Genomic DNA, 26,567 nt, shown 5'->3' with positions numbered 1-26,567 from the left:
GCGCATCTGCTGGTCGCGTATTCATCCTGGAGTTTGGTCAAAGCTTAGGCTTTGATTGCAACAGTGATTTACCGAGTCTGCCAAATTCTCTGCTTTACACTCACTATTCAAGCAACTGTGAACCTTGGAAGCACCTCATGAACTGACTTGAGTTGCAATGATTTGCTCAGTGGCATCAACTCAGGCGATTTACAACTTATGTTCCCCAGCCCCCTAAAGGTTGTAACACAGCAGCAAAAAATTGAAAATGTTAAAATAAAATAAAAAATGCTCTGTCAACATTTATTAATTCTAAATAATTTATCAGTTATAGGCCTATAGCCTATAATGATTCATTGTCAGCACTGGGTTCTCTTTGAATCTTTGGAGTGAATGTCCACCCAGCACTTCACAACACATCTTGATCTCACACATAAGTGGGGATAAGTTCAACACAGAGGTTGAACGAAAGTGAGCCTGACAGACGGAAAAAAAAGAGAGCTTCATTCCAAACAATAAGTGAGTAAAAATGGACCTCAGCCTCATTGAATTTATCAACAGGGACCGTTTTAAGTACAGTGTTGCCAAAATTATAGAGACAGATATTGTGTCAGACACCAATTTATTTCCGCCCCCTCTTAGTCACAACCAGAGCTTGTGACCATATATGAACATAGACTGCCCAAGTGAAAAATAAGAATATTATTTTATACTTAAATTATACTTTTAACATATAAAGTGTGTTAAAAGTTTAAACAAGTACATTTCTACTTGTGTTGAAGTATAGTTACGGTGTATTCAAAGTACATTTTTGCAAAGCATATTGATATGATAATTAACTTAATTTGTAATTTAGTACATTTGTTAATTTTTTTAATTATTGTATTTAATGTACTTTAACAGTATATTTACTGCAAGTTCACTGCAACATAAACTTGCTCCTGCTAATGCCTGTATTTCATCTAAGTTGCACGTAAGTACTACTTCATAAAAGTTAATTTTTCTTCAGTGTATGTTTGTGCTTTTATAGTATGTAAATGTGCATTCACACTGGATGCGATGCAAATTTTTCGCGCAAGTAGATCACATACAAAGTCAATGCAAAGAGTGGCACTGACTCGGGCGGCGAGAATGGTGCGATATGCGCGATGAATCAGGCGAAATTTGCTTCCATCGCTCAAGTTGAAATATTTGAACTCGGGCGATATATTCGCGCGACGGATTGACGCAATAGACAATGAGCATTGAGATCCTCCCTCTGTCACCTGTCGTCAGACATCCCATCATCGTATCATGAATGGAGGATCATTACTGTCGCTGAGTGTTCGCAGCCTGACCGTGTTGATATTTGCGTCATGACCGGGGGAAGAGGGAGAGGACTCCGCAGAAAGTGAACGAGGAAGTTGGACACTAGCTAGTTAGCCCCAGTTAGCAAAAACACTTTGTGTAGCTTCCCCAGCGACACTCCCGTCTGACTTATTTTCCTTCAACAGTTCACCTGTGTGTGTGTGTGTGTGTGCGTGCGTGTGCGCTCATCCGGTAAAGTCGCTCGGCCAGTGACCCGAAGGTTGGCGGTTCGAACTAGACAGTGTATGAATGTGGCAGAAAAATGTGAGGTAATTAGCAGCGTTGTAAGAATATGTGTGAATGTGCTATGAGTTGTCAACATGCCTAGAAAAGCGCTATGTAAATACAGACAATTTACCTTAGTGTACTATTTCCATACTTCCAGCACATTTTAATTGTATTATAAATGCAGTCAAATTATGTTCAAAGTATATTTTAAGTGAATTTCTTTTGTGTTCGGAATATATTGGAAATACACTATAAACTCACTGTCAGTATACCTTTTTTAAATTTGCAAAATCATACTTCTGATGCTTAAAGTATATTTTAAGACTAGTGTGCTATTTTGGTAAGTGAAAAAACACAAAAATACAGAAAAAATATGCTTTTAATGTATTTAAGCTTGCCTTAAGTGCAACTCCCAGTATATTAAATACAACTTAAGTTGTTTCATTTTAACACAACTTCAAGTATAGTAATTTTAAACATAAAAAAGGAAACTTAAGCATATGAAATATACTTTTTACAAAATCTATTTAAGTATATATTTTTTTCACTTGGGCGACCATCATATTAAAAAGATAAGGCCACAGACGGTTGTACCTCTGCATCGGGCCACCTGTCAATCACACGCTTTGTGAAGCAACCTCCCCTCACACTTGTAACTTATGTAATCACACTATCAATAAACAGCAGCGATGAAAACCTCCGGGGCTTTTCTTCAGGTCTGCTCATGTCGTAGCCACCAGGCTACTAAGGCTGATGTGTTTCCTGTATCTTGAGTCACTGTCACTGACACACAGGTCAGAGCAGTTCTTCGAGCATCAGCCTCCAATCCCCAATTATACAAAAAAAAGGAAAAGGACCAGACCACTTCTCTCTAATTCTACGTGCCCATTTTTCCCGTCTTGTACTCTTAAGACCCAGCCGGTGATGTCACCTGAGGCAGATCTCACACTGTAACAACACATTGACGAAAAATGAAAGACTTTGCTCAGTATGACTTTACCAAAATTTGCCGAACTCTTCTCTGTACATTATAGGACAATAAACTTCCAAGAAAATGGCTTGGATTAAAAGAATAAACTCCTCGCTAAACCGCTACAGTCAAGGTTATTACAAATAGAGTAACGCACTTTGCTGAAATGGAAGCGTCAGCGGCCAATGTAAAAAGTGCAGCCTGGGCAAAGGCACTTTTGCTCAGAGCATTTCTTCTGGCCCATTTGAAATAATTCTGTATTTCTCTAATGAGAATATCTTTGTTTCATTCAATTTAAAAAAAAAGTTAATACCAGCTAGAGGGAAATGTAACAACCATCTACAACAAAAAAAAGCCGCAGCTGCATCAGACTCACTGCATTTTATTTACCTGATCATCCAGAGGTTCTTCAGGTCAAACTGAAATGGTTACAGGAGGCATATACTGTAGGGATGTTATGCCAAAATGAAAAGGAAGCATTGTCGCTTAAACGGATGTAAAAGAAAAAATTGTCCTCGTAGAAAATTTGATTTGTTCATAGACAAATTAGTGATAGTCCTGGTCAGGGGGCTCATTAGGTCTGTGTCCATCCTGACCCCCTCCCCCTCTTACACCCCCCTCTCCTTCGTCCGCTCATCATCTCACAGTTCTATCTGCTCACACTCGTCCTCACTTCACTCCTTTCTCCGTCAGCTCGGCTTCCGTCTGTCTCTAAGTGCCCTTACTTGTGCACATACTCCCAGACTCCAACCCTGACACCATCTTGTTTCACCGCAGTGTCACCTTATATGATAGGAGAACAATCAACGAGGAGCGGAAGAGGTTAAGATTTTCACAGTTACATTCCAGTTTCACTACATCACATCTTCTCCAAAAATCAGAAGTTGCGATAACGGCACAATGCAAATCATTGATTGCACGGAAATAGTTCCGTCACATGCAGCAGAACTCGTGAAAGGTACATGTGTGAATCATGTATCTGAAGTTTTTTTCCCCTCCCTGCATGTGGCTGAAAGACCTATGTTAAACATTGCTTAGAAAGTGGACCTGGGCACCGTTGATCCTCCTCGTCTCGCCGACTCTCGCATACTGTAATTGTGAACAAATGTGAAGTGGAGTGGTGGGTATTTAAGAGGGAATAACTGTCCTGAAGAAATAGTTGCAAAAAGAGGGGCCCCTTGCATGTAGCCTCGGAAGAGAGCCCAGGGTAAAAGCTGCTGCTCATGCCCTCTGAGCTTTTAACGCCCGAGGGGATTGATTCAGATAATCAGCCTCAGTGTGGCAGCGTCTTAGCAGGAGCACAGGCGGCTTTTTTCTTTTCTGCAGCGATGTACTGCACTGACTCTGTGGTGTGAAGAGTGGCTGTTTGACTGTCAAGTGAAGCTCCGGGACGTTATGTAATAGTATAGAGCGTATGCTCTTGAGCCACATGGTCCGCAAAAGGCATAGTTTTTCACCTGCATGCAGAGCTTCCACATCTTTCGTGAAAATGCATGTCAGGTAAAACCGAAAGGATTAACGGTTTGTGCCATATGCACGGAGTGGCATGTTTTTTTTTACAGAGTAGGGCCACCAATAGTGGCCGACTCTGCTTTCAAGCCCCACCCAAAAAAAAAAATTGAGCCTCACCGTCCATGCTTGGATTCAGTGTAAACAAAGCAGTGTTGCACATAAGTACGAGACTTGCACAGCTCTAAGCAGTTTTGAGCCATGGATATAACACAAGCCAAACCACAAACTTCTTCTCTCACAGTCCAAAGCTTACAGTCAATCTTAAGACTCTAATTTAATCAGTAAATAACGGCCCTGATATTGTTCAAAGCAGAGTCCGAGTCCCTGTGGGAGGAAGGGGCTTTGTTGCCACAAAGTTGCAGTGGCAACTTTGTGGCAGGGGTGGCGCAGACAATGTTTGTGTTTCAGATTTTGGCTTTTTTGTGTGTGTGCCTGTCTGTAAAAATTCATACATTTCACCACAGAGCACAGGAAAAGCCACCAAAAATGTGAGTCAGACTGTGCATGCGGCACTGTAAGTGCAATCGTGTGTGTGTGTGTGTGTGTGTGTGTGTGGGTGTGTGTCTCGACGAGCCTCATAAACAACTCTCCCTGTTGAGGTTTTTGGTATATTTATTTTGTGTGTGTGTGTGTGCGCATGTCAGCGGTTGTTTTTGTGTGCAAGGTGGATATGAAAGACATAGACGGTACAGAACTGCGGGCCAATTCAAATAAACATGAAACCACAACAGCAGCCTCATCGCTTCAAGGCAAACACACACTTGATACATCTGGCACACAAAATCACACTGAAAAATATTGGGAAATAGTAGATATTAGGAGCTCTTCATGCTGATACCATCGTATACAGTGAGATGGATTGAGGCATTCTCCTTCATTTGAAATACTTAAAAAGGGATTACTGGAATTCCCATTGGTTTTAGGAGTTATTAAGAAAGAAAAAACACATGAAAAAGTAAATATCATTCAAGAAGTCATCTAAGGATGAGAATGCTAGCTGACGTATTCTATGTGTATGCCTGTGTGTGTGTGTGTGTGTGTGTGTGTGTGTGACTGACAGACATCACAGTGCAGATGCACTGCGGGATCCTCGGGGCATGGCGGTGATAACATGCCTCCTAACTGTCATAAGTAATTGCACACTTTTCATTCTGGTGAAATCTTCAGTGCCGTTTACTGGCAGCGGCGTGTCGGAGCAAGACAGCAATGACCGACCCGTCCGTCTGTCTGTCTGTCTGTCTGACTGACGCAGACTGGTGTGCGTCTTGGCAGTTAGGCAGCAGGAGGCGAGGTGGACAGTGGAAATATGCCAGCATGGAAGATAGAATGATATAGATATCATGCTTTTCCAGCCTACAAGCTATACCGTAATCTGATTTAAACCCCAAAAAAACTACTGTACACTGTCCGCACAGTGACTAGCTGGTGACCTTTAATACATTGTTTAATTAATTCAAGATCAAAATATGACATTGAAATAAGGTCCCAAATAAAGCCACGGAGGTTGACAAAAACTTTTATCGAAAAACATAAACTCAACTGTTCTCCCTGCGTTAAGACTTTTTATTGTATATCCATCAATTCTCAAATGGCGCCTTCATATATAAGACACACTGCTAAATTTCTAATTTTGGCTGTACTGACTGTTTTTATGTTTCTTTTTACTGGACTGAACTGGAGGGAACACGCTCACACGGGAATGTAGCCTTTATTGCTCCTCACCGTATACAATGTTATTATTACATAGCCTTACTGACAATAACTCTATATCACTCTTTATTACAGACAAAATAATGATGTTCATTGTTATAATTAAAATATAATGGTGTGCAAATCACACCAAAAAATCATCATACGAGCTAAACAGATTCATTAAAACGTATTCATTTCCAGAGAAAGAAATCACAAGCACAAAAAAAAATATGTCAAGTTTGCTCGCTGTACGTTAAAAAGAGGTATTCCACATCCTGCATTTGGTTAAGCATCTAAAATCACATACTGGGGCGAGAATATTCCAGGTTTTGTTTGGTTCACTGTAAATAAGTAAAGCTGGCATAGTGTAGGGTCTTCATAACAGCAATATAGCACAGATGTTTATTTTTGAGATTCAAAGAGATAGAGAAACCTAGTTTACATTTTGCAGCAGCAAGATTGTTCGGCCGATGTGAGGTTGCAGGTTGTAAAAGCCAGTTGATTATAATTGTAATTTGGGTATTACAAATTATAGGAAGTCCTGTAAGATGTGTTTGAAATACCGTGGACCCAGAGAAGGAGGAACAGTTGACAAACATGATAAAGGAAAGGGAAAGAAAAGAACAAGAAGGCCGAATTACCGAATATTGCCATTCGCCGGCGCAAATCCGGAGAGAAAATGGAGAAACTGAAAATCAAACTCGGTCAACCAAAAATGGGAGAAGATGAAGTTGTTTTAAAAGTAGGGAATGCAAACAACAGTGACCAGCGAATCACTGTCGACCCTCTCTAGTGATGTGCTTTAATCTGGACGCCAGCCTGGTTATCCACTAGCAGGAATGCTTAATAAGGCATCACACTCTTCAAAAGGAAAGGAGAAGGGAAAGATTTCGACCCAGTATTTTTCGTCTCTCAAACAACATTTTTTTAAATATCCACACTGAAATAGATCATGAGCGAGAACGGTGGACATTGTGAATGGCAACAGATTAGTATCTCTTGATTCATCTCTGGACTTGCAGACGAGTAGACACAAGTTGGACTTGCAGCAATATTTCAGCTGGCATCCGGCGAATATATGCAGCATCTTGAAGAAAATGAGTGTTTATTGCATTTTTACCTTCAACGCTACTGTCTCTGGGTCTGAGGGCAAGTGATGGAACTTTGCCTTTGGCTTCCAGGCCTGAAATTGTAGCCTGCTCTATTGCATTCTAAGATTCACTGTTGCGTGTGGAACACGAGGAGAACAGTACTGACGTGCCCTAATCACCGGCCTCCAAAAAAAAAGAATCTCTGACTCCCTTGAGTCCCCCCAACCTGATAATACACAAGAGCCGGGGCAGCGGACCGTACATTTTTCGAATGCTGCCGCTAACAGCTCTGAGATCTACCAAATCCCAGCGGTGAAGACAAACATGCTACTTCGATTCAGAGGTCTTAAATGGGCTGCATGTGAGGTTTTTCCTATTTTAGTACATCCAACGGCGGCGTTGACGGCTGTTGACTTGTCGGCAGAAACCAAGCGTGAGTTCAGCATCATAGTTTGCCGAGAGCTGCAGCAGTGGAAAGCATCACCAATGGCAACTTGTGTTCTACTTTCATTTCTATCGCTTCTCCTTCTGAAGTTTGCATGCTAACCAGCCAACTTGCTCTGACCGTGGCGTACAAACGGCCAAAAGGTCATGCTCAGAGGTCACACTATGACCTCTTGTGAAAGGCCAGGAGAAGGTCGCATTAAGTTTGCATTTTGCTTGTTACTCCTAAACCTTACTTTACATAGAAGTGAACCATGCTTAACGTGTTCAGTTTTTTCAAATTACAGTCATTGTCAGTAGAGCCTCAGAGGGAAGCTACGACAGCTCAGTTGATGTTAGATGTGGCGCAGCAGCTGATAACTACAAAATTCATGTTTTTCAAAAAAAAAGGGATTGAAGCAGCAACACGAGTGTTAGTGAAACAGAATAAGAGGAGAATTTACATAGAAAGTATTAATATAGATATAGTTGTATTATATTTAATAAAAATAGAATACATTTAAATAATAAATATCAGGTTTTAGGGATACATCACAGAATGAAGCCACAATTGTGATTCCAAATAATGGCACCTCTATAATTTTTTTATTTTATTGACAACGATCAACGCCTGGTTCTCTCAACCTGACTTTGGTAAACTCGGACCAACACTGTCTGACCGGCTTCCCCGAAACACTGCAAACTAACAGCACTCGACTGTAAACTCAGTTTGACCTATGGCACAAAGATGACGGTACAGTAACCCGCCGTGGAGGTAAAACCCTGATTCAATACTGGCTGCACGCCAGATCATCAGGAATGCTCAGTCTAAAATTAAAACAGGCACGAAACCGCATTTTTTTCTCCATTGTGCTTTCCGATGCAGAAACCTGCCGGCGCCGGAAAACACACACGATTCATTTGGCGTGAGCGGTGTGCGCTGCAGTCACTGTGGAGACCCCAGTGATGATGTAGTCAGGGCGCTTAGTGCCGAGGCTTAGCGGAGCAGTGTGCCAAACCAACAAATCCTCCACAGGGATTTTGACCCGGCAAAGTCTGAGACCTAATACTGTCCAATTGACTCCAGATGTTACAGCACAGCGACAGAAAGAAGAAGAGAAAACAGAAGGACAGAGAGGGAGAGATCCAGTTTGTGGCTCAGTTTCCCGCCAAGTTATCCTGAAAATTATAATAAATCAAAGCAGGGAAAAACTGAAGGAATGGATGAATAAAGATTAAGAAAAAATGTCTTTAGTGGCCAAAGAAGCATATGGTGGCGGTCTCAACGTAAACGGACATTTTGTGGTCAACACTTTGCTTGGGAGCGAAGGTATGCTGAATAGCTCCAGCAATTTACATTACGCCATTTACAAGTGGTTTCTGTGGTCCCGGAAGAGTCGCAAAAGAAAAACGATATATTTGACATGGCTCAGGGAAGCCAAACAGATGGAAAAGACGCAAAGAAAAATCAAACATTAATTTTAATGAAATGCCTTCTTTTTTAACTATCTCTAGCCCTCCACTGTTGGCATTACATGACACGGAAGGTCCAGGAAAAAATCAGGAGAAGCCACTGATCGGATAATCCATGAAGTATCTTGTTATTTTGGTTGCCACTGGATTCCACACAATTAAACTTATCTTGCAAATGGGAGAATGTTGTTTAACCACTGCTTTCACATTTCCGTCGCATAAGAAACCTGACGAGAAAACTGGTTTGATATAGATGAACAAAAATGAGTGGCAAGGCCATGGTGGGGATCACTCTGGGGACATGAGATTCATTCTCTCAATTTAAAAGTTTGACATTCGCTTTTGGAATATGGCACCCGCTTTTTCCATTAAAACCTCTCTCCCACTTGGAGCCTTTGTGCCAAGACTTTTAGATCAGAAGATTATTCTCCTCGACTTACTATTCATCACTCATTTGTGTCAATTTTTGTTTGGCCTTTCTGCAGGCCAGGAAGCGACCGCAGCGCCACATTTCATCGGAGCCAATGTGAACCCGGGGGCCTCGCGTTGAGCTGCCGCGACGAGTGGCCCGTCCTCCCTCGTCTTCCTCCCGCCTCCCACCTCGCTCTCTCTTTTACCCCCGGGGTGTTAGGGTAAGTGCAGGGAAGGGCAGAATTCCTATCATAACAGAGAAGTTGCCCTCTGAATGTATCGCCGCCCGCAGCCAGGTGAGTCATCCGCATTTGCGGTGATTATCTCTTGGGAAAAACTAGTTTGTGCACGAGTGTGTTTGCAAAAGCAAGCCACTTTGTTGTGGTGTGTGTGTGTCAGAAAAAGCACGGGTGTGAGTTGTACTGCGGAGTACAAGCACATGCGTATGTACCGAGCAATGCAGAGGTACACATTCCTTCACCCGACAGTAAAAACAGACGAGGACACACACCTTGCAGCGCGTCAGCCCAGTTAACTATTACTATTACTATATGAAGAGTAAGTCATACATATATATATATATATATATATATATATATATGTATATTCTAAAGACACACCAGTCTGAGGGAAAAACACATTCATACAGCGCCGCTATTTACCGTGCTTTTCCTGTCATTTCATACACCGCTGGAAGAGCCGTCAGTGGGACTGGGGGAAGCTGGGATCTAACTACCTTCAGGTTGGTGGAGGGCCGTCTCCTGCCGCAGCCCCATTTATAGCGACAACAATGAAAGTTGACTGTTTTCCCCTATTTGATCCTGTAACATCCAGTGTGACGTGGGACAGAAGTGGGCCATTGTACGAGACCACGCAGCACGTGAAAGCTATGATAACTCATTGGTATTAGAGTAATAGTGAACACAGCAGAAGCCCTGGCACTGGAAACTGGATCCCATAGCTGGTTACTGTCTAGTCACCAAGTCCATCCTTTAGCTGAACGAATCACCGCCGTGCCGCAAACCGTGAACATACAGTAAATGTTACAAGCGAGCACACAAGCAAAAAAAAAAACTCTTGATGCAAGACTTACACCTGTGCAGGGTAACAGCATGTTTTCAGCCATGGACGGCCTCAGCGTAGCCCCCCGTAAGATAATAGCAGAAGGCGAAAACTTTTCCGTAAAAATAGTATTTCACCTCTAAAAGTGTTGAAAATGTTAATTTAGTGGCTGGTGAACTGCAGTGAACTCTGACACTCAGGGGCTTTAATATCAGTAATTTGGAGAAACTCATTGCTGGTCCATGGAGGGGGGGGTTGATGTCCACCACAAAGGTAATGGCACCCTGTAGTGTTTATTATTATGATAATCATTTTTGTGCACTGTTTTCACAATGTATTCAGGAAGATGACTGCAGGCAAGAAAAGGATGCAGGTTTTAAAATACATGCATCAAAATGTCAACCAGAAGTGTTTGAGTGTGTGGTGTGTGTGTGTGTGTGTTTGTATATATATATATATATATATATATATATATATATATATATATATATATATATATATGAAGTAAAATCGTCTCTGCAAATGATTTATGATGACGGCAATTCATTCTGCATGCTTGTAGGCCTACACTGTGTTAACACTATGTAATCAGAAAAACTCCACAGACCATTGTTTACACAGTTTAAGAAGCTGTGAAGTTGCAAAGTGTGACTCTGACGTGTCAAATCGATCCAGGCTGTTGGTAAGTGCGGCGTAGAGTCTGCGTTGAATTCCATACGCTCACACGGAGAGAGAGTGGAGCGCTGCAGCAGCAGGTGACCACAGTGTGAGGGCGTCATCGCCGCCGAGCGGTTACTCGCTGAAACATGTTTCTGTTTATGCGAGCCGTCCGCGCCTCCGACACAGAACTCGGATCTCGTGAGTGGAAGCAGCTGCGATGTCAAACTCGCCGCCCGCTGACCCCTCGGCGGCGCATTACTTCTCCCTCCTTGGTCGAGGCGGGTAAAACGAGTGAGGCAGCGTTGACTCAGGCCTGTTAAGTCCGTTTGTGTGTGGGCGTAACGGAGAGACGGAGAAACGGAACAAGACATCCTCTATCCATCTCCTTACACAACAGGCCAGACAAACACAACAGGGCTGGCCTCGGTGTTAGATGTCTGCGGTTTGCTCATTGAGTGAAGGGGGAAAAGAATCCTCTATCGCTTTGATGTGGTTTCCATTGTGCTCTACATCAGACAAGGTCCACTCTGGCTGTGATTACACATACACACACACACACTAAACACCGGTCTATGCTCTTGCCTCCATTTGCGCTTCTCCTGTTAATCAGTTTTCTGCTTCCTCCACCACTCTGGGACATGTGTTAGTTGAAAGCACTCTAGAGTTACATTGAACTCGACTCGCAGCACTTAAAGACGCAACTTGTCCACAGGCCCCGACGCGGCCTTCTCGGGGCGGACTGCGAAAAAACCAAGAGGCAAGAGCGGGTCGACAGCGGAGAAGTGTGATCGCTGATAGGTTGTAATAACAAGCCCAAATCAGCCGCGGAGATCAGGGAAGCTAATCCAGTGTCAATCCTAATAGAATCACGGTCACAGGAATAGATTGCGAGGCTCAGCATGTGGCTTTGACCTTGCTTCAGTGTGTATGTGTGTGTGTGTGCATGTGTGTATTATGGTAGTATTTCCTGGATTAATGGTCCAGATTACTGACATGGCAAAGTGGATCCCAGAACACAAAATGCTCTAGACTGGCCGTGTACTCTCCCATTGCAAGTGCAGGGTGTTGGACACGTTTTTTTTTTTTCACAGTGGCTGTTGCTGCTCAAACCACGTGACATTTCTGTCGCCGACTGTAGTCGTGTAGACATGAAGCGGGGCACAAACCACCCGGTGATCTGAGCCGAGTTGTATTGATTATCATGATTATCATCATGAAGTGCACGAGTCCAATTCGAGAAAGAAATATGTCTGGGACAGTTTTTTCGAGCATATCGCAGAGAACAGAAGCTAAATGACGAGAGAAGCGAGAAGGCCCGAGGCTGGAACAGAATCTTGACGGTGTGCGTTGCAGATAGAGCGTCTCATCCTGCCATCGCATCGAGACCTATTTTAATCACCAGTTAAATCCCTACTCAAGGCTGGACTCATTTGACTCCCCATTGACCTGACTCATCGGGCCCTGGTGTACCCGCTCGCAGGTCTATTTCTGGTTGCACATTTAAATTGGCTTCTGCTTTATTTACCTGATCTCTTCTGAAAATCTTTTTTTACAACTGTTCTCGTTTCTTTTTTTTACAACTGTTACATATTCCCGAATCAAATGTGTTTTTTAAATATCAAATATCAAAAGTCCATGCAGCAGACCCAAGGGACATAGGGATCATATTCCCCAAAAAAGTAAACACTGCACAGAAAGTCTGAGGAAATTATTTTCATCCTGAGACCCCTTAGCAGGTTCCTCTGGCCGTATCTGTGAAAAACATACAAAACGTGTATGACGAACTTTGATGCCATTTTTCAATTTGTTGCCTTCAAACTCGTTGACATCTGTGTTCTTGCTTGTTTGTTTGTTTTGTGACCACATTTCCGAGTGGAATAAATGGGAGCCCTCCCATTACATCCGCACATCTCTTTCCTTGTAATTAGCATTAATTTAGCCATCAAACCGTGGCGGATGAGATAAGGGACAAATGGGTCATCGACACAATGTGTCAAATTCAGTCCACATGACCAACGGTCCCCCAGAGTGATGCCAGAACTGCAACGGATTTCCACCAACATGTCGACAGCAACATCGGGCAAATTACTGAACGTTCTGGAACGGGCCGTGATGAACTTGTGGCGTCGGCCCTGCAGTTTGGTCCTCCGAGGCGCTGTCTGTCATCTGACAGTCATCCTCAAATGAGTTTTTCTCACTGTCCGTGTTCCAGGAAAGACGGGGAAAATTACGGTTGGACCAAAATAACGCTACAAAATTCCCCCTTTTATAGCCGGTGTGACACGATGTAAATTTAAATCAAAAGCATGCAGGAGCGTTGCAGGAGAAACACGTCGCCAATGAGATCACTGCGAATCCTCGGGACCATTGCCGACAAGCTCCGTTCACACATCGGACATTGCACAAACTTTGTGCAGGAGAAAAAGACTAATTTGCATATTTGCATTCACATTTAAAGCTCCTTTAGAGAGACCTCAGGGTTGCAGTGCACAAAGTGCACAGCCTCCATCTGGGTAACAAACTGCAGCGCCGCCTCGCTGCCCCTCACTGAACTGGGCAGCTGCAGAGGGGGGTGACACTGAAGGAGGTCCGATAATGGAAACTGTTCACAGCAATACATTACAATACAAGAGTAACGGGCAAAGGGGGAAAATTATCAACACCGAGAACAACTAATCTCACAAAGGTCACACTTCTGAGGACATTAGTCCAGAGTGAGAACATTTCACTGGTCCCTCTGCCAATTTTTTTACCGTATGTCACATGCCGTGTATGTGTTTACACTATAAAACATTCACAATCTGAAATTCATCAATCCTTCAAGATGATTCACAAAACTATACACTGAGTTTAATATCTGCTTGTATGTTGAGGCTGCAACAGAGCACATGCATCTTGTCACAACTTCTTTAGGAGAGTCGCCGTCATATTTATTCCAGTTTGCCGCAATTAGATGTTTTGTTTTTTTGCGGCTCCTGTCTGAAAATCTCTGCACAGAAGTTGAGGACTCTGAACCCGCGTGTGAGATGCTAAAGCAGTGTGAAACTGAGCACTTTGATGGAAACCTGGATACCATTTAACCTCAAATCATATGATAACTAATGCGTGAACGAGCGGATCTCCGACAGCAGTCAACATCGCCGGTTGGATGATTAATGACCTGTAAAATATTGCCCCCCCCCCCCCCCCCCGAAAAACTCTTTGCTTTGGCAAGCACAGAGTGTTGACGGGGCAATGTTTGATGATGCGAGGAATGGCCCACCAAAACCACATCACAGTGAAATTCAAAGTACAGGTTTTGAATGTCAACAAACACAGCTCTCACGCTACTCTGTTTGTGGTCACACACAGCCGCGTGGGCCTGACGGCGATCGAAAGTTTTGTCCGCTTGCAGCTTTATTCCTCCTCGTACGTGCGATGCAATGTATAATGGACAAAGCCTTTTTCTTTAGCCTGAATGAATCCTAACGACTATGGTGACCCTCTGACTTTGTCTTTGATGCCAGCACAAGGTTGACATGTGTGATCCAGAGAAAAAGTTCTTGACAACCATTGGATATAGATTGCCATGAAACTTCCAACAAAAATCGGAGCTCCCCAGAGATGCATTCTGATGAATTTTATGCTCCCCGATTTTTCCTCCAGCACGGGGGGGGGGGGGGGTTTATTGCCCAAATTGACACAGTCAAAAATGGATGCACAGATAAGTATCACTGAATTACTTTTGATACTGAGAAACATAAAAAAACATTAAAAAACGGGACGGTTCTCTGGCAAGTTCTGCGATGATTTTCTCTATGATTTCTATGTGGATTAATCAGTTGTGCTTCATGTTTCGTGCAAATTTGGCAAACGTTACTGTGTCAACATGCTACATCTAAGACGGTGCACAAAATGTTCACTATGTGAGTGTGTGTTAAGTCAAAATTAGTCTGCAAGCATGATTATTGCGAGCGTGTTACAGAACTCAACAGCGACCGCCCGATAATAATATTGTAAAATTTTATACCGTGTGTGTGTGTGTGTATTTAGTGTATAGCGATCGTAGGGTTCATTGGAAGCAGTCATGCTGCGTTCTATTACATCTCGGAACTCATCCATTCTGTATGTTCAGAAACAGTCAATACGTCAGACATGAAAGACTCGCTGCAAATGGGGTGTCTATTTTTCTGTCCCATTTACCGCTGGTTACTTTACACGTTGCATTCAACCAAGCGTGACGCGTTTCACTCTTGAGGGGTTATCGCATTTCATGCAAACAATATAGAGACGAGTCGGCAGGTATGCATGCATGCCACGTCCTAACCGTTTTCCTTGTCGGTGCAAGTACACTGGCAACGGTGTCGGTGAGAAGGGACATAAGTTTGGAATATCATCAGAGTGGAACTAATCAACTCCAATCATTATCCCGTTGAAGAATTTTGCATGTTAAGTCCTGTAACACATTATTTTCCAAGTAAATTTCTTCTTTTTTTAAAAAAGCGTTCTTTTTTAATTTGGGGATGGCAGCACTGTGCACATCTTGTAGATCATGTACGGGAAAAGCGGTGACATGTGCGGACTTTGTCACCTTTTTAAAAATACTGTATTTATATATTGGAATTTGCATTGGAGGTATCATTTGCATTCGTGTGATGCGCTGCTGATGAACTAACTACGACTGTACTTCCACACGCACTGCGGCGAGAGGTTTGTGCGGTCCGTACCAAAAACCATGTGTGCACTCGGGTTTTATTGCCCTCTGCTTTCATGACCTATTTTTTGCTGAACACTGGGCCGTTGTCGCAGCTGTGCACATCGCTTCCTCCTGCCTTGCAGTTGTCCTTAAAACCATGCTTTGATGGGACACAATACGAAAATTGACGCGTCGCTGAATCGGGGGTTAGTTTATATCGAGATCAAACATACGACAAAGTAGAGGAGCCTGTGACAATGACGACATGGCCGCCACATTTAGATGAATAACAATAGGTCTCAAGTTGATAGTATTTAAAATATTGTTTAACCTGACTAATGTTTTTGGGGAATGCCAGTCCATGGATTAAACATCGACCCATCGGACTTTAGCAGGAACATTGAAGAGGCAGGAATTAAAGAATGAGCAGCTCTCTCAAATGAGATTCTTTCACCGCGCCATCGGTGCCATCCACAGATAATGCACGAAGTGAAAACCTGTTGACGCTGGACGAAAAACAACTTGATTTGACCGTCGAGGGCAGGGGGGACTTTGTTCTTTAGGGGTTTGAATGTTACTACTGTGCCCCGGCTGCCCACAACCAGACTTTCACAACCACACTCTCAGATCAGACTCGGATGTCTCAAGTCTCCAATGAGCGCACGGACGGGCTTTCAAGAGCTGTCGTTACCTCGCTCGTATGTCACTACGAGCAGTTTGACACCAGTGGGCCCGTTTCTTTTTTACATTTATCTGCTGAGGTAGAACGTTTCAGGATGAAATCCTGGGTAATTTAGCTCATTGTTCCAGACTTTGCGGTTTAACAATCGGGAAATTTCAGCATGTGCTTGGACGTGAGCGTTCAGCAGAACCCAGTGCCGGCCCTGGCAACATTGGGCGAGATTTTTGATCAGAAACAGCAAAACGATCAGAGAAGATAAAAATCAGCTTCGGGTAAATCACAGAACAAGGTCTAAACAAATTCTTAAAAGAAACTGTCTGAGTGTTTAACCAGGGGTGTTGTGATATATCTGTATGGGCGATAACTGTGATATTTTTTTTATAAATAATGAAAAATTCACGCTAATGTTGATAATACAAACATGATAATATTGTGTAAATAATCAAGCGCCTCTCAATAACTTACGTTCATTTCTGCAGTAACTGTCTGGTTTTCTCTCCATCATCCCATTAATTTGCCAAAAGAGAGAAAACGCACATTAGACAAAGTTAAAGAGTAACATGACTGTTCAAATTATTGACATTTCACATTTTTGATACATTTCGAGGCAATACAGTTTACCAGAATTTTTTCGGCAAACAAACCGTCAAGTGAAAAATCTGATAGTTTTCAGCCTTAAGCCATGTCATAGTAATACTCCTCTTGGAGTGATGTTGTCTGCACACCCAAAGACATACACATTCCTGCCCCGAACACAATCACTCACCGGTGCAGGCAATGTTTAAAATCACCTCACCTCCCTTGGGGGAAATAAATCCCGTCTGAATGAGGCTTAGGACGTGTACCTACAGGCAGGATTTTGTGACATCACGGTCGCGTTCGGTGCCAGTTCAATGTGCAACTTACACAAGTCACATCCAGGGACAACGCAGTGTCCTCGAACATTTGAGGAGGGTCTTTGGGACACGATGTAACACTATGACAGATTAGTTAGTATTAGTATTTCAGGCAATTTTCATTTTTCATTTTTTAGACCATTGTGGTCATTCCCAGAAGGAGTCTTAGCTCTTCGCTATGAGTTTGGCTTCATGTCGAAGATTAGTCTCATGTGAGGGGTTAGGGAGGTAAACAGCATGAGGGGACAAGTAGGGACTGGGTCTGTGTGCGGTTGAGACACCAGGCTGCAGGTTTCACCCTCGGGCCATTTTGAACATCTGTCAGCTCGTGTATCAAAGGGCGGCCGCTAACCTGACACATCAGCCCACGGAGGTGTCACCTATAGGCACCGCGTTCTATGAGGAGAGAATGAAAATGGCCGCTCCAAGTATTTGAGCCGCGGATTATATACAACGGGTGGAATGGGGCCTTTCATTCCCAGGAGAGCATTAAAAGCATCAATCCACGGCCGCCCTTCCTGCGCTCTCCTCCTGTATCCACCACGGTACATCGCCACCCTGCTTTAACACGGCCTATTTGTTATTGCAGTGAGGGGATCACCTATGTAAGACGAGGGAGCGAGACTCAGCGATCCTTCCACAGGTGGTGAAGTAAGAAAAATGAAAGACTGTAAAACGTGTGGCAAAAATAACCTCAGAGCCCCCTTTTTTTTTGAGAAGCACTGTAGATTAACAACAGTTGGTATAAATCTCTGCTCTCATTTTATAATAAATGCGACTTGACTGTGGCTGTGGTTTCATAGTTACAGCTGGGAAACAATGATCGCCTTACTGGCAAAAGATCTGAGCTCTTAATCTTGTTAAACAACTGATGGTGCAAATCAAGTGGCAAATTGAATAAGGATGACTCATATATCGACTTTAATGATAATGGGTGCATAAGCTTTTTTTTTTGGTGTCAGACTGACTAACAAGAGCATTTGTATAATGATTAAAAATACAATATTCATCAGCAGTGGAAACCAACTTAGAGCTTTTCCACAACATACATAAATCTCTAAATAGGTACAATTTTGAGGTTATTTTCCATTTAATGCCATGTCATATTTTTACTCCACTACATGCCGTAGAGAAATACTGCATTCATCACGCTGCTTACATTTATCTGAAAGCTGTAGTTTTCTAGTTTCTTTTCAGATTTTGGATACATCCTCAAAATATGTGATGGGTTAATGAACTGCCATGCGTTGTTCCATTGTGATCCCCCACAAAAACACAGGTGTGTCTTGCTGGAGTCTCTTGTTATGTTTTTAGGTGTCAGATTTTTTAAGAGCAGTTCTACAAAGAGCGATTTCTACTCGTGAATTTTCCGGTAGTGTATTTTCGAAGGCGAAGGATCTCACACAGCCGTGGTTAAACCACACCATGGGTTTTACTGCATTAGCGAACTTGTCTATGGGCATGTGCAGCCTCCCTTCGATCTCTTTTGTTTTGTTGCACTTGTAAGAAGGGAACAATCTGCAAAGTTACTGTGGTGCACTAAGTCTGATGTCAAATGTGTAAAAACCCAGAGTCCACTCCACTTGAACCTGTGTAAAGGAACGGATGTTCTTTTTCCACCACGCATGAACAACTTGACAATAACTATTAATACATTCATTGGCAGCCTGATTAGAATTAGATGCATGAATGAATCAAATCTGTATTCAAATGCACACAAAAATAAACACACAATGTTGAAAATCCAAAATACTTCGACAGGTGAGACGCATTTTAACTACAACTTTCAGTTGAAGCAAAACAATAGTCTAGGGTTGCTCTCCAACGCTGGAGGGCAGCTCTGGATGAGTAAAGGAATTAAGTTTTATGTTGCAAATGTTTCTGCAACACTGGTTAGCTGTTAATGCTAATGCAGCAACAGCAAGCATTTGGATGTAGACCCTTTAACATTAGTTTAAGTACGACGCAGCTACATCACATCTAGACGGAATCTAGTGTTGAAATGTAGGGTTATGTGATGATTATGAATTTGTCAGATAAAAGTAAAGTATTCATTGTGTGTGTGTGTGTGTGTGTGTGCGTGTGATGAGATATTTACATCTTGATGCAATTAATAATATACATTCTGGTTACTTCTCAAATAAATGCTTTGTCACAATCCTTTTTACGCGATACGTGGTTTTCACACGCAGTGATGGAGACAAATGGCTGGGTTTTAATCTTTATTAAAATGCCACAATCATTTCAATGGAGGCATGAACGCAAATGATAGATTAAACAAAAATCTTTGACAGGAATCCACCCCAATAGTCTATCGGTGATCGTCTGTACCAGGATGGTATCACGAGGTCACTGAGTCTACTTTTTAATGTGGAAACATGAGAGTGGGAAGAAAAACAGTGAAGTGAAGAGGAGGATGTAAAGAGAGAGGGGGGGATGCAGACAGTGGATGTGAGGGAGATAAAGAAAATCCTTGAGGCAGCGAGGCAGATTACCGGGTCAAAACGGACAGAGTGAGGGGCCGAACTGTCGGATGACTGAACTGCTGGGAAGCTCGAGCCTCACCTTGAGAGCACATGATCTCTATCTGCTCTACGTGGAAATGTGGGGGAGACACTAAAACAGACGAGCAGAGAGAGAGCGCTTTGTTCCGTTGGAACCGTGACAGGATTTCAGTTTAGATTTAGAGCCGTTTACATCACGGCGAGAGTGAAGGTTACGGGTTAAATTAATGAATTTCCATAATGAATATCCTGACATTGTACATGTGTATGTGTCTGCACGGAGCAGAGAGAGAGAGCATGTTTCGCTCTAACTAGCCACGAGAATGTGCGGCGATGTAAACACTCAGCAAAATGTGTAAACCATCTCGGAGCAGGCGGGGATGTGGAACGGCAACCATACAGAAAGAGAGGTACTGCACAGATGATCCGGCCAGGAGAACGAGTGAAGTATGAGGAAAAAATTCCAGACGCCTTTTCCATCTCGTCCTTCACTTCAACGACTTCACCCGAGTGGAGAGCGGCTACAAAAGCCAACAAACATTGCAGATGCTTGACCCCATTAGTCTTACAGACGCCACGTTTTGGACTCACATCTGTTGGAAAAGTACTTGAGACACTTCGATTTAAATCATGAGACCCCTTTAGCGCTTCGAAAGGCAGAAGCGATCTACAAGTAGCAGTAGAAGTGCTTTTTACAGGTGTGGGGAGAAGGATGAGACGTGTAAGAGAATAAAAGTTACCGTTGGTGCTTCTGAAGGTGAAATGGCTCAGATAGCCACACTTTTTTTATTCCTATTTACCAATGAGGAAAATATGGACCAGACTAAAGCATACCTTGTCATGACAGCAGTAGTAGTAGAAAAATGTTTCTGAAATTCAACGTCTGTCCTGTCTCATGATTTTGCGCTGCCTGTCTTTCCTTTGTTGAGACTCTACTCTGCCTGAACATCTTCACCTTTCTGCACTCCTGCCTGGCCCGGAGAAGGGTTGAGTGAGGATTAATCCATTGAACTGAGCAGTAACTCTGTCACATGTGCAGTAGGGAGGAAAATGATCTGAATAATCGCCTCTATAGTCATATTAAAAATATCTGCTATGAGGTGACACTGTGTTCCCCTGCCTAAATGCGCTTTCTCAAACTTAATATGGAAAATCACCACTCGGTGGTCAACAGGAAGGAAAAGATGTCACACAGGTTGAACAAGGCGATTTGTAAGACAACTCAAAAGCGTACAAGGTGACGCATCCAATTTTGTCACTTCATTTTTTGCCTGCAACTGCCACCTCTTAGCGCATACAAAAAGAAAGACTGAAGAATGGATTCTTACAATTCACAGTTTTCCACAGTTTGCACTGGTGTAATAATTTGTGCAATCATTTTCATCATACCCGAACCCAAACCAGCGGAAGCAGTCAAGGGCAGCTTGACGGGCACATTAGTCACTCGCAAGCTGAGGTGGACACGCCCACGCCCACGGAAGTGACAGTGGGTGGTGGCCGAGCTAGCTTCCAGAGACAATAGCCTGATGTGGCCACAAGAGGGCGGTAAATTACAAGATAGATGCAAAACACAATAACAGATCCTTTATTCGACACGACGCAGTTCTAAGATATGAGGAGTTCTTGTTCGGTTTGAGGTCTGTTATTAGTTTTAACCGGCCAAGAACTTTTTGATAACTTGCCTTTCTTTTTGCCAAACGCTGTTGAAGTGTCCGTGACAGTTGGACAAAAACTTGCACAGTGCCGTGTTAATGTTATTAATAACATCTGTGCTTTTCCTCCAGGGACAAATTGAAATGTCTGCTTGTGACAAAGGCCGACTGTAGAGAGCGGCTGTCACAGAGGGCCGAAATGTATTTCCAATGCCCCCTGACCAGATGATTTTTTAGGTCCGAGCCCCAGAAGATAAAAGCAATCTCCAAAATTTGCAGATCTGGATGAGCACCTAAATTGAATTCTCCTTGATCCGAAGGTTGTTCATGTGAGGTCATCTTTAATTTTCAAATCTCTGATAATTGGACTTCTGAGTTTCTGACAACAAGTGACCACACTTCGGCAGGGCCGGATCAACACGTTTTGTGAGACCCTGGGCTAAGGGTTTGCTGTTGGGCCCCTTTATGGACCTACCAGCTCCCACCCTCTGTGCATTGTAGACAGACCCCTGACACATCCAAGTTCACATTAAGTTACGTGCAAATAATCCATTTAAATGGACACATACTTTATCAGTGTTGTTTGTTGCCGCCTGGACTGTGCAAATAAAAGTTACTGTTGGCGCTTCTGAAGGTGACACGGCTCAGATCGCCAGAATTGCACCACTCAAACTGCAATTCAGCCGTTTACTGCACCAAAAAGACAGTATATTGTGAACATGCAAAAACACTTTCGGACAAATCTTGCAGGGCAGGTTCCTCCCAGATACTGATCCTTATTTTCTCTCGTAGAAGAAAAACATGATATGCTTCTGTCAAGCCAGGATGTAAATTACACACTTTGTGTAACTATTTTTGGAAACTATCAGCTATAAAATGAATGACATGTAATAAGTAAATCCAGAGTGAACCCGTGTTTGCAGAAACGGGGGGTCTCAAGGGACTTCCAGCCGGTCCCTCTGGAGGTGCCATGGACTGCAGTTGATGTAACATCTGCGACGGGATAGAACCAGCGATCCACCCTTTTCCTTGGGCCGCTGCTTTGATCCCGTGAAGAAGTTGTAAGTGACCAGTAGTTTAAACTGCACGAGGGGGAGAGTTAAATCCCATCACTTCAACTTTTTGGCTTATTTAAAACCTCTAATTAGCCAGGAAGGTTAAGTAAGCACGCTGTCCCACAATCCACACTTTGACGGGTTCTTGTACACATTTATATCCGCAAACCTCAAAGCACAACTGGAATCACTTTCCACAGTGTATTGTGCAACAGTACAAACTAAGGCAGATAATTGCCGCGGGGAGTGAAAGTTTATCTGATGCCTTGTGAGATATTTGTGCTTCCTCCTGTAAGCCGCCTTTGCTCACTAACACTTTGATATCTACTCATTCTCGCTTTTGCGACGGGTAACAGTTTGACTTGGGATTCAAACCAGCAGAACTGGGTCTGAACTGCTTTCTAATCCTTGACGCTAAGACTGATGCTGCTTAGTTGTTGTCATCAGTTGCCTCTTTCGGCACAGATGAAAGAAGATGGGACAACAAATGAAGAAGGTACAAGGGGGTGGGGGTTATAGGCAGATCGGGACGGGGAGGGAGTATGCACAAAATAGTTGGAATGCAGAGACAAAAAAAGGCACCTGGGAGCCATTGCGGGCTCTTTTTTTAGGCTTATCTTCTTTATGTTCTTTCCATGAGCCCAGCCCCTAATCTGTTCACACCCCTCACTCCTGCCTGCCCTCTTTTCTCCTACAATAAAACACAAAATGTGCCTTGTTAAACGGAGTCGTTGCAGCTGCACTGCACCCAGAGCTCTACGACATGCATGCAACACCCCACAGCTGGAGTAAGTAACTTCTCTCCAGCCGCCGGGGGGAGGCCATTTTTTGATACGCTCAAATGCCCATGACGAGGCGTAACAATGTAACTGGCCCCTCACTCTCTCGCCTCCTTCGGCAGGGTGTCCTAGAATTTCCTTCTCCCACTGTGTGCCGCATGTCAGGAGAGCCTCTGCGTCAAATCCGCGGCTGCAACAGCTGCTTCGGACACACACGCAAGCACACAACCATGAGTGGACTCCCACAGCAGCAGGAAAAGCAACCACCAAAGGCTCAAGACACCCACTGATGTGCGCCATTACGCAAAGCTGCCCAGGTCGTGTGGAGACATGCAGCTGGTCAACGGCCATTACACAGAGTTACATCCATGTAATAATACATCAGACGGGAAACGCGCACGGTCATCCAAGCGTGCAGCCGGAGGAGTTTTGGTTTGCTCGACTAGAAGTATTTGGCTCTGTCCCCATCACCGGCTCCCAACATTCAAATTATGGTGTGTGAGGGTAACTTCCCCCCGCCCCCAAAGTAAAGAAATGTCTTTGAAGTTTTTCTTTTACTTAAGAAAAGTTAAGTTAAGTAGTAAAAATCTACTTTAACTGTTTTTTTAAAAATCTTGCTCTGAATGTTAGGAGACATGACAAATTGACATAACACTCACTCTTTCAAACATGATGCATTATGTGTATGCATTTATATAAAAATGACAAATATAAAATTAGCACTTGAAGCTGTTTTTTGCCCATTTCATAAATGTTTAATGCACTCTATTGATTATCCTGCACTTTTGGGTAATATCTTCAGGGTTGAATGCCCTTGAGTCGCTTTGGACGGAGGCGTCTGCTAAATGAATGTAATGTAATGTAATGTAATGGTCAGGGTTTTGGACCGCAGAGGACGTTTTTAAGAGAGGACCCCTGCGCGCAAAGACGTTCGCCGTCTTCAGCTCGTGCGCGCAGCCTACAGTCTACATACACACAAGGAGTAAGGGGCGCGCGGGGAATGGAAATCAGGTTGGTTCAACGCTAAGTCCGCCTTCGTGTTGGGGAGGGGGGGTAGGCAACTGTGACATATCCTCTTGCATTCCCACTAACAGCGAGCCGAGGCACAAATTAGCGCGTGGGTAATCCAAAAAGAACCACATGGGGGGGGGGGGGGTTCCCGGTGCGCGTACAGCCGGCAACACGGCACGCACACACACCTCTGAGAGGAGAGAGACTCCCGAGCGAGTAAACTGCGGGAGTCTCTAATGTGTGTGTGTGTGTGTGTGTGTGTGTGTGCATTAGCGAGCTGTGGAAAGTGAGACCAACCCTTCTGTCTACCTGTGCGCAGTGAGAGAGAGAGAGGAGACTTGAGCTCTGCCTTGAGTCGGCGCGCGGCGCTTCGCTCCTCACACACTTTAACTGTGTTGAACTTGCCAAAAAACTCAAAAGCAAAAGAGGAGGAATGAAGTATGAAGTCCCCGAACACGCCACACAACTCCCATGCTATCCGGAAATCAAATATTGAATCTGCTGCACCTAAAACCAATGTAAACTCCGACTGCGGCGTGCCAAATTCCAAGTTTCCCCCCAAACTTTTTCAAAGGTGTCCCACGCAAGGTAGTCCGCGTGTTTTTTTCCTCACATGCAATTTGATGCACTTGAGTTTTTGTCATCTTGAACATATTGAACCCTTTGGGGGGTAAGTCGATTTCTCTCCCTCGGTGCCGGAGTCCCCAAGAAACCAAACAGTTGTTCAGCGAGAGGGGACAGACAATCTCCACGGAGCAGCAAACAAAAAAACAAATGAAGCAGTTCCTACCGTAATAAAGGTAACCATAGCATCGGCGGGTTAGTATCCAACAGAGTCGACATGAAGGTGATTAATTTTTGGACCGAATGGCGAAAACTTCCCACTTTCTGAGGGCTGCCGCCTGGTCTGTGCGCCACACTGGTTCTGTGTGGAAAAGGTTTAGTGTGTGTGTGTAATGCTACCTCTCTCTCTCTCTCCCCCCCTCTCTCTCTCTCTCTCTCTCTCGCCCTCCCTCTTTCTCTCTGGACAACATAATCTACGCCGCTCTTTCTCTTACAGGACAGATGGCTCTTGGCGCATGTTGCTGCAAAGACCTGCATGCATGCTGCCACTGTCTGTCAGCGTCACGAGCCTGCTGACATGAATTAGGACACCGAATTAGGAGCGTGCGCGCGCGCGCGCGTGCGTGAGGGAGAGACAGACTGGAAGTTTACATCGAATAGTTCTCTATTGAGGACTAAACATAAATGAATTATATGGTAGGATAATGATGAGAGGAACACTCATAGGAGCATTTATAAGGATAAAAAAGTGGAAAGACTCTCTGCTTTGAGTGATGCTTTCAGCCAGATTTTTCTTTTCCACAAACCTAAAAAATAATTGTAATGGGCCACTTCATTAAAGACTCTTAAAATTCCTCGTACTCTCAATCTACAATTCCTGCTCTGAAAGATTCATAATCAGGTAAATGCAAAATAAAAATTGTTCTGTGTGTGTCTTGTTTTAAAGTTTACTTACTGGACACAAAAGCGTACCTGTTTATTCAGCGTGTCCAACCAGGATTAGCATCTGTGATGTCTCCGGTTATGTTGACGCCGCCTTTCGCCTTTGTGTGGAACAACTTGAGTGAAACCAACATTTTTTTTGAATTTTTTGGTTCATGAGGACTGATAATTGTATAGGTCCAACTTGTCCAGGGTAACACATCCTCAAGCAGCCTGTATGAACAAACGCTTAAAAAAAACATCTATAATGTTTCTGCCTGGCAGCAGATTATTTCATCACCGACTGCAGTTACACCGGTGACCACATTTGACATTCTGCCTCCTACCAGTAAACACGACTGGTTTTATTTAATCACGACAATAATTCTTGACCGAAGCTCAACCATAGAAACGGCGTATAAGAAAAGACTGATGTGAATCACTTTTTATCAGTCAGTCTGCGAGGCGACGACAAAGACTTATTTTGTCATCGTGGCAGGAGGAGTTTCCGTGCATGTCATCCCTAACAAATGAGTTACCGCATCAGTGAACACTCATATGACTCGTTTTTTGTTTGTTTTTGAAGGCAATAGCGGAAAAAACATTTTGGTTTGGTCCATCCGACTTGCATCTGTGTTCAAATAATAATCATTTCAATGACAGTCTGCTCGCATGAGATCACCGCGCTGCTGTGAACACAGCTGATTCACCGCAAAAACCCTCACGGTGGCGTCAGTTCTTACCACAATAACTCAACCCAATGTTTTGCTTCTGCATGTGCACGAATGTTTTATCTGCATCTGAGCTGATTTCACAACCCGAGACATCAAAACAGACTTGGCCGCATGTCTGATGGCTGCGCACCGGGTCTCGCCTCTCCCATCACTTGTCAGTCTCAACAGCACGTCTGGAAAGATATGGATGCTTTTGTCTTTTGCCAGTGTACACAGACAAGACCTGAGCTGGACAGGTGAGTAGGA

The 26,567-nt window shown here is 43.6% G+C and overlaps 1 protein-coding gene across 1 annotated transcript in view; it reads right to left on the bottom strand.

Moving 5' to 3' along the window:
* The window catches only part of ntf3 (neurotrophin 3), a 31,490-nt gene extending 6,456 nt beyond the window's left edge, over nucleotides 1-25,034 (bottom strand). Inside the window, exon 1 of the mRNA XM_035621325.2 lies at nucleotides 24,893-25,034. Within this exon, the coding sequence (XP_035477218.1) occupies nucleotides 24,893-24,910 (18 nt within the window). The 5' untranslated portion in view covers nucleotides 24,911-25,034. The remainder of the gene's footprint in view (nucleotides 1-24,892) is intronic.
* Between the last annotated feature and the right edge of the window lie 1,533 nt (nucleotides 25,035-26,567).

This window comes from Scophthalmus maximus, chromosome 12 (genome assembly GCF_022379125.1).
Source record: "Scophthalmus maximus strain ysfricsl-2021 chromosome 12, ASM2237912v1, whole genome shotgun sequence".
Classification (NCBI taxonomy): Eukaryota; Metazoa; Chordata; class Actinopteri; order Pleuronectiformes; family Scophthalmidae; genus Scophthalmus; species Scophthalmus maximus.
This window is presented reverse-complemented; position numbering and strand designations above follow the sequence as displayed.